Consider the following 8658-nt stretch of genomic DNA (forward strand, 5'->3'; position numbering starts at 1 on the left):
GTTTTTCCACACCTCTTGACTATGACAAACAGGATCATCTTGTAAATCATCAATCAAAGAGGACTTAGGAATACATAAGTTCTAGGCAACCGATTAAAGCTACATGCATGGCCCTCTCACCCTTCATGCATTGGTTGATTATACATTGGGAACAAAAAGTTGAAATAATTTAACATGGACAAAGTTATGTTTGCATGTTCCCAACACAATGACCCTTACAAATTGGAAAATTCAGATTTTTGAGATAGGCCATCAAAATTGGAAAGGAGCGAATACTTCAATATGTTGCCCAAAAATGAGAACAGGATTTGAAGCAATAAAACTAATATATAGCATATTTTAATTTTCTTTGACACCATTCATTGAACAGGATTTGAAGAAATAAAAATAACTTTCTCAAGAGTTCGCTTTTTGGTTGAGGTCTGGGCTCGTTTCCATTCAAATACCTCCTGCATTCCAATTTATTGTTGGAGACTACAAAAATGAGATTAAAGAAGATCATTAGTTTGTATAGATTGAGATATGTTTTACCGGTTGGAGGTCCAAAAACAGAGGTGAGCTACACCCCAATTTCATGATGTTTTTATACTCCCTCCGTTTTTTATTTACTCGGTATATTAGTTTTAGTCAAAATCAAACTTTGTAAACTTCGACAAAGTTTATAGACAAAAATATTAACATATATAATAGCAAATCAATACCATTAGATTCATTATTGAATATACTTTCACATCATATAGATTTGCTATTGTAAATGTTCATAATTTTTTCTATAAACTTGGTGAAACTTTATGAAGTTTCACTTCAGTCATATCTAATATGCAGGGTAAATAAAAACAAAGGGAGTATTAGATCTCCCTAATGGGCTATAAGGAATTAGATTTGCATAGATCTAGATTTTTCTGCAATGTGATTAGCATGTGAAGGCATACAAACCGGTGAAATGAAGAATTTTGTGTTATTTCAAGGACCAGGAAGGTTTGGGCACTCAATGCCAAGACCTTATAAACAAAATCAACTAGAAGAGCCGATGAATCTAACACACGCCCAACATGAGATTGAAAGAAAACGGGTGACCAAATTGTTGCTATAGGAGCCAGAAGGTAAAACATTATTTTTCCAAACCAAAGTAGCTAGATTCTGACTTACCTAGCAGGAAATAACACAAATCCTCGTATATTAGAAATCGTTGGAGGGATCGCTTATAGCCGGAGAGACAAGTCCACCTCGTCGTCGTCGCCACACATGGACGAGCTCCCGCCCTGCTTTCCCTCTGCAGGCTCGGGCATCCGAGTAGCAGTAGCAGCATGCCTCCCCGCCTTCTTTGACCTTGATTCCTGTGTGCGGGTGGCTGCCGCGGCAGCTTCTCGCCGGCGCTTGGCGACGGCACGCTCTTGCTTTTGCGCGTTCTGGTGGCCGCCGAGCGCCTGCGAGCCGCGGAACTTGCGGTCGCAGTGGACGCAGAGGAAGAAGTCGTCCGGTGTGCCAGGCGTCGGCGCCTCGGCAGCGAGGGTAAGCTCAAGGCTGAGCTCATCGTCGTGTGCGCTGTCGTTGCTCGCTCGTTCCATAGTGCTTGCTCCTGGCTGGTCTGTGCTATGGTCGCTCCTGAAGGTGCGATCACGGAATATGGCAGTGGGTGTTTCTAGAGCGTGTGTATGCGGTGTGCACTTAGGGTCTGCAAGACCGGTTGGTGCTCTCGGCTTGCCGAGGGGCGGCTTGGTGAAACCCCCGGATTATATGGTGTGTGTTGACGTGCGGTTGGGGCACATCATCAAGTTCGTAGGTGTAGCAACTATGGTTGCGAGTAAGGTGGCTCTGGGTTGGTCAAAGTTCTTGTTTTGTCACGTTCTGCTTTATAATTTAGTAAAATTGTTGTATGCTTCACTTTGATGCAGATACTGAGGGTTATTCTCCTTAAAAAAACTTTCAACAATGATGCTAGTTCCTATTTCAGGAGAAAAATATAGCCCATGTCAAGCGGTGCCTTTTATCATTTATCTGCCTCAATGTTATAGCAGGTATGCTACCTATCCTCGTAAATGGAGCAAAGGAGGACCGCCCTCCAAAAAAAACAAAGCAGGACTCCCAGATATGTGGTGTTTTTCCACACCTCTTGACTATGACAAACAAGATCATCTTGTAAATCATCAATCAAAGAGGACTTAGGAATACATAAGTTCTAGGCAACCGATTAAAGCTACATGCATGGCCCTCTCACCCTTCATGCATTGGTTGATTATACATTGGGAACAAAAAGTTGAAATAATTTAACATGGACAAAGTTATGTTTGCATGTTCCCAACACAATGACCCTTACAAATTGGAAAATTCAGATTTTTGAGATAGGCCATCAAAATTGGAAAGGAGCGAATACTTCAATATGTTGCCCAAAAATGAGAACAGGATTTGAAGCAATAAAACTAATATATAGCATATTTTAATTTTCTTTGACACCATTCATGGAACAGGATTTGAAGCAATAAAAATAACTTTCTCAAGAGTTCGCTTTTTGGTTGAGGTCTGGGCTCGTTTCCATTCAAATACCTCCTGCATTCCAATTTATCGTTGGAGACTACAAAAATGAGATTAAAGAAGATCATTAGTTTGTATAGATTGAGATATATTTTACCGGTTGGAGGTCCAAAAACAGAGGTGAGCTACACCCCAATTTCATGATGTTTTTATACTCCCTCCGTTTTTTATTTACTCGGTATATTAGTTTTAGTCAAAGTCAAACTTTGTAAACTTCGACAAAGTTTATAGACAAAAATATTAACATATATAATAGCAAATCAATACCATTAGATTCATTATTGAATACACTTTCACATCATATAGATTTGCTATTGTAAATGTTCATAATTTTTTCTACAAACTTGGTCAAACTTTATGAAGTTTCACTTCAGTCAGATCTAATATGCAGGGTAAATAAAAACAGAGGGAGTATTAGATCTCCCTAATGGGCTATAAAGATTTAGATTTGCATAGATCTGGATTTTTCTGCAATGTGATTAGCATGTGAAGGCATACAAACCGGTGAAATGAAGAATTTTGTGTTATTTCAAGGACCAGGAAGGTTTGGGCACTCAATGCCAAGACCTTATAAACAAAATCAACTAGAAGAGCCGATGAATCTAACACACGCCCAACATGAGATTGAAAGAAAATGGGTGACCAAATTGTTGCTATAGGAGCCAGAAGGTAAAACATTATTTTTCCAAACCAAAGTAGCTAGATTCTGACTTACCTAGCAGGAAATAACACAAATCCTCATATATTAGAAGATCGTTGGAGGGATCGCTTATAGCCGGAGAGACAAGTCCACCTCGTCGTCGTCGCCACACATGGACGAGCTCAAGCCCTGCTTTCCCTCTGCAGGCTCGGGCATCCGAGTAGCAGTAGCAGCATGCCTCCCCGCCTTCTTTGACCTTGATTCCTGTGTGCGGGTGGCTGCCGCGGCAGCTTCTCGCCGGCGCTTGGCGACGGCACGCTGTTGCTTGTGCGCGTTCTGGTGGCCGCCGAGCGCCTGCGAGCCGCGGAACTTGCGGTCGCAGTGGACGCAGAGGAAGAAGTCGTCTGGTGTGCCAGGCGCCGGCGCCTCAGCGGCCAGGGTAAGCTCAGGGCTGAGCTCATCGTCGTGTGCGCTGTCGTTGCTCGCTCGTTCCATAGTGCTTGCTCCTGGCTGGTCTGTGCTATGGTCGCTCCTGAAGGTGCGATTACGGAATATGGCAGTGGGTGTTTCTAGAGCGTGTGTATGCGGTGCGCACTTAGGGTCTGCAAGACCGGTTGGTGCTCTCGGCTTGCCGAGGGGCGGCTTGGTGAAACCCCCGGATTATATGGTGTGTGTTGACGTGCGGTTGGGGCACATCATCAAGTTCGTAGGTGTAGCAACCATGGTTGCGAGTAAGGTGGCTCTGGGTTGATCAAAGTTCTTGTTTTGTCACGTTCTGCTTTATAATTTAGTAAAATTGTTGTATGCTTCACTTTGATGCAGATACTGAGGGTTATTCTTGTTAAAAAAACTTTCAACAATGATGCTAGTTCCTATTTCAGGCGAAAAATATAGCCCATGTCAAGCGGTGCCTTTTATCATTTATCTTCCTCAATGTTATAGCAGGTATGCTACCTATCCTCGTAAATGGAGCAAAGGAGGACCGCCCTCCAAAAAAAACAAAGCATGACTCCCAGATATGTGGTGTTTTTCCACACCTCTTGACTATGACAAACAGGATCATCTTGTAAATCATCAATCAAAGAGGACTTAGGAATACATAAGTTCTAGGCAACCGATTAAAGCTACATGCATGGCCCTCTCACCCTTCATGCATTGGTTGATTATACATTGGGAACAAAAAGTTGAAATAATTTAACATGGACAAAGTTATGTTTGCATGTTCCCAAGACAATGACCCTTACAAATTGGAAAATTCAGATTTTTGAGATAGGCCATCAAAATTGGAAAGGAGCGAATACTTCAATATGTTGCCCAAAAATGAGAACAGGATTTGAAGCAATAAAACTAATATATAGCATATTTTAATTTTCTTTGACACCATTCATGGAACAGGATTTGAAGCAATAAAAATAACTTTCTCAAGAGTTCGCTTTTTGGTTGAGGTCTGGGCTCGTTTCCATTCAAATACCTCCTGCATTCCAATTTATCATTGGAGACTACAAAAATGAGATTAAAGAAGATCATTAGTTTGTATAGATTGAGATATGTTTTACCGGTTGGAGGTCCAAAAACAGAGGTGAGCTACACCCCAATTTCATGATGTTTTTATACTCCCTCCGTTTTTATTTACTCGGTATATTAGTTTTAGTCAAAGTCAAACTTTGTAAACTTCGACAAAGTTTATAGACAAAAATATTAACATATATAATAGCAAAACAATACCATTAGATTCATTATTGAATACACTTTCACATCACACTACTAGAAAAAGGACTATAGATGGGATTGACACTAATGGCGCACCAGACAAGCGGTGCGCCATTAGTATATACTAATGACGCACCACCTTCTGATACGCCATTAGAGTTGAAACTACTAATGGCGCACCTGGCCCAGGGTGCGCCATTAGTATCAATTTTTTTAACTAGTGCGCCTGTCCAAACATACTAATGGCGCATCCAGACACAGTGCGCCATTACTAGTTGTAACTAGTAATGGCGCACCTGCCGGAAAGTGCGCCACTAATGTTGTTTTTTTTATTATATTTTTTATTCCCTTTTTTGCAAAACTACTAATGGCGCACTGTTCCACCGTGCACCATTACTAGTTTAAACTAGTAATGGCGCACTGTAGGACAGTGCGCCATTAGTATGTTTTTTTTGCAAAACTATTAATGGCGCATCACCAGAAGGTGCGCCTTTAGTAACCTGGATTACTAATGGCGCATTTAGAGTTGGTGCGCCATTAGTAAGTGGGCAGTAACAAGATATTTTGGACAGCCTCTCCTACCCACACTCACTTTCTCCCCACTTCATTCTCTGCACCTCCTCCTTGTCTCGGGTGCCTCCTCTTTTTCACCTCATTTCCACCATAGATTCATTCAATTTAAGTGGTTAAATTACCTTGTTTTGATAGGTAAGTAAGGGGGGAAGCTATATTTATGTTGTTCTCCCTACAACAATGTGCACATGCACTTTTTATGGCCTAGCTAGATCTATGTATGTTCGTGGTGTTGCATATGTTTGTGGTGTTGCATATGTGTTTGTGTTTGGAGGTGTACCGGTATTTGAAATGCGATAGTTGCCAATATTTTGCCGGAATGTTGATTTATTTCCGTTTCAGCGAGAATTTTGGCATTAAGCATTCTTTTTTGTCCTATTTTTAGGGAAAGTCATGCCAAATTTTTTCTTGGTTCTAAAATATTGTTTTGCTCTACCCCGCAGGCGACCATGGTCCGCATGATGACCGAAGGCATCGTGAATAGGTTTTTAAGGTCCGCGAAGGCCAAGATGCTTCAAAAGAACGAGACGGAGATAAGATGTCCGTGTCGAAGATGCAAGCTGAAGAGCCTTATTGCGGACCCGGAATCCGGGCAGGTGCGGGACCACCTGCTCTTGCGTGGTTTCATGGATGGCTATCGGTGGCAAGGTGATGAAGATGACTACGAAGTCGTCCATGGGGGCGGGCAAGAAATGAGGAAGGGCAGCAAGACAACCACCGCGGCTCGGGTGGGCGAGAAGACGAAGAATCCCCAGGAGATGATCACGACGGTGATGCTGTACACAGTCATCATGTAGAAGATGCAGGACATGATGATGAGGAAGATGCCGGAGCAAACGACGGGCATGATCATGAAGATGATGATGCCGGCGAAGCAGACGACGCTGGACCATCGATGGGCTGGGTGCAGGACCCTCATATTCAAGAGCTACTTCTCAAGCAGACGGATAACGCAAGAGCTGCCGCCCGAGAGAAAGCCAAGATGGATCAACTTGAGTTAGACGCGGTTACTCCATTGTATGAAGGATGCAGGCCCGAGGATACCCGCCTGAAAGTAACGCTCATGGCTCTGGAGATGAATGTAAAACACAAAATGACCGACGCATGCTTCGACGAGAACATGTCATTATGGCACGAACGTCTTCCCAAGGGGAACAAGTGCCCGACCAGTTTGGAGGAGGCGAAGAAAATCGTGTGTCCTCTGGATTTACCGCACGTGAAATACCATGTGTGCATGAACAATTGCATCATTTATCGGGACGAGCACGCGGAGTCTACCATATGTCCGGTGTGCAGCGTCACTCGATACAAGAAGAGGAAGAAAGCTCCTCGAAAAGTGGTGTGGTACTTTCCGATCACTCCTCGTCTGCAGCGGTATTTCGCGGACCCTAAGGTAGCAAAGCTCCTGCGTTGGCACGCGGATAGGGAGGAGAAGAAGCGAGAAGATGACGCAAATGATCCGGAGATAGATAAAAAAGACAAGATGCTGAGTCACCCTAAGGATGCGAGCCAGTGGCAAGCGTTGAACTTCGAAGACCTAGAATTTGGGAACGATCCAAGGAACATCGTGCTGGGCGCGAGCACCGATGGAGTCAATCCGTTTGGCAGCCAGAGAAGCACACATAGCACCTGGCCTGTGTTTGTATGGATGTACAACCTTCCCCCCTGGTTGTGCATGAAGAGGAAGTACATTCACATGAGTATGCTAATTGAAGGACCGAAACAACCAGGGAACGACATCAATCTGCATCTGGGGCTGCTGAAAGAGGAGCTTGACACGCTGTGGAAAACGCCAGCCAATACGTGGGACGCCGCAGAGAAAGAATATTTCCCTATGAGAGCCGAGCTGCTCATGACGGTGCACGACTATCTCGGTTACGGATATGTCGCGGGGCAGGTGGTCCACGGATTTTCTAGATGCGTCAGGTGCATGGATGACACAACGTATCGCCAGCTAGATAGAGATCCCGGGTCTTTGAAAACCGTGTTCATGGAACATCGAAGGTGGCTTCGCGATGATGACCCGTGGAGAAAACGCAAGGATCTGTTCGATGGTGAAACCGAACCCCGAGGACGCCCGCGTACGAGGAGCGGCGAGGAAATAGACGAGCTGTTGAAAAATTGGAAAGACTGCCCACTGCCGGGAAAGAAGCAAAAGGCGCCAGAGCCGGGAAAGAAGCGAAAGGCACCAGAGCCGCTGCTGAAGGTATGGAAAACGAGGTCTGTTTTCTGGGACTTGCCGTACTGGAAGATCCACCGTGTGCCTCACAGCCTTGATGTCATGCATATCACGAAGAACGTGTGCGAGAGTCTGCTTGGTACCCTGCTCAACATGCCAGAGAGGACCAAAGATGGGCCGAAAGCAAGGGCGGACTTGAAATCAATGGGCATCAGGCAGGATCTTCACGCTATATATGATAATGATGATGATGATGATGATGAGGCGAAGCAGGACACTGAAATGACCATTGCAAAAGCATGATGCCGTTCGAAAGGATGAATGGTGTCATCAAAGGATACGTTCGCAACATGTCTCGTCCAGAGGGAAGCATAGCCAGGGGCTTTCTGACCGAAGACTGCATCTCCTACTGCACGAATTATCTAGGCATCGAGAACCCCGTTGGTCTGCCCGTCAACAGGAACCTCGGCAGGCTCGCTGGATGGGGTCACCGTGAGGGTCCTCGCGAAATGCATGTCGACTTCGAGGGTCGACTCGCGGACTTTGAAAGAGCAAACCTAGTCGCGCTACAACACATAGATGTTGTCGATCCTTGGGTGGTAGAGCACAAAACCTTTATTAAGAAGACGTACAATGACCGAGGCCAACAGAGGACGGACGGAGATATACTCAAAGAGCACAACTCATGTTTCACGCGTTGGTTCAAGAAGAAGCTTCTGTCGTACCCTTTACATGAGGATTCTTCCGCGGAAGAACAACTCATATTCGCCTTGTCACAGGGCGCCGAGCACAACCTGATGACCTATGAGGCGTACGATATCAACGGCTACACATTCTACACCGAGGCCAAGGACATGAAAAGCGATGGTTATCAGAACTCCGGGGTAACGATGGAATCCTACACCGGTAACGACAAGGACAGATACTACGGAAGGATCGAGGAGATCTGGGAGCTGAGCTACGCTGGAGAGAAGGTCCCGATGTTCCGTGTCAGATGGGCCAAGAGCGTCCTAAAAGAAGACCG

At 44.8% G+C, this 8658-nt stretch overlaps 2 protein-coding genes across 2 annotated transcripts; both read right to left on the minus strand.

Moving 5' to 3' along the window:
* Nucleotides 1-1202: 1202 nt before the first annotated feature.
* On the minus strand, nt 1203-1568 carry LOC123150146 (zinc finger protein 3-like). The gene has a single exon (XM_044569949.1). The coding sequence runs from the start codon at nt 1566-1568 to the stop codon at nt 1203-1205; it is 366 nt and encodes a 121-aa protein (XP_044425884.1).
* A 1733-nt stretch (nt 1569-3301) lies between these two features.
* LOC123150124 (zinc finger protein 3-like) lies at nt 3302-3667 on the minus strand. The gene has a single exon (XM_044569924.1). It carries the CDS (start codon nt 3665-3667, stop codon nt 3302-3304), a length of 366 nt encoding a protein of 121 aa, XP_044425859.1.
* Nucleotides 3668-8658: the final 4991 nt, after the last annotated feature.

This window comes from Triticum aestivum, chromosome 7A (assembly GCF_018294505.1).
Source record: "Triticum aestivum cultivar Chinese Spring chromosome 7A, IWGSC CS RefSeq v2.1, whole genome shotgun sequence".
Lineage (NCBI taxonomy): Eukaryota > Viridiplantae > Streptophyta > Magnoliopsida > Poales > Poaceae > Triticum > Triticum aestivum.

Coding starts and splice junctions, on each gene's coding strand:
- LOC123150124 (XM_044569924.1), bottom strand. CDS start 3,667: ATGGAACGAGCGAGCAACGACAGCGCACACGACGATGAGCTCAGCCCT.
- LOC123150146 (XM_044569949.1), bottom strand. CDS start 1,568: ATGGAACGAGCGAGCAACGACAGCGCACACGACGATGAGCTCAGCCTT.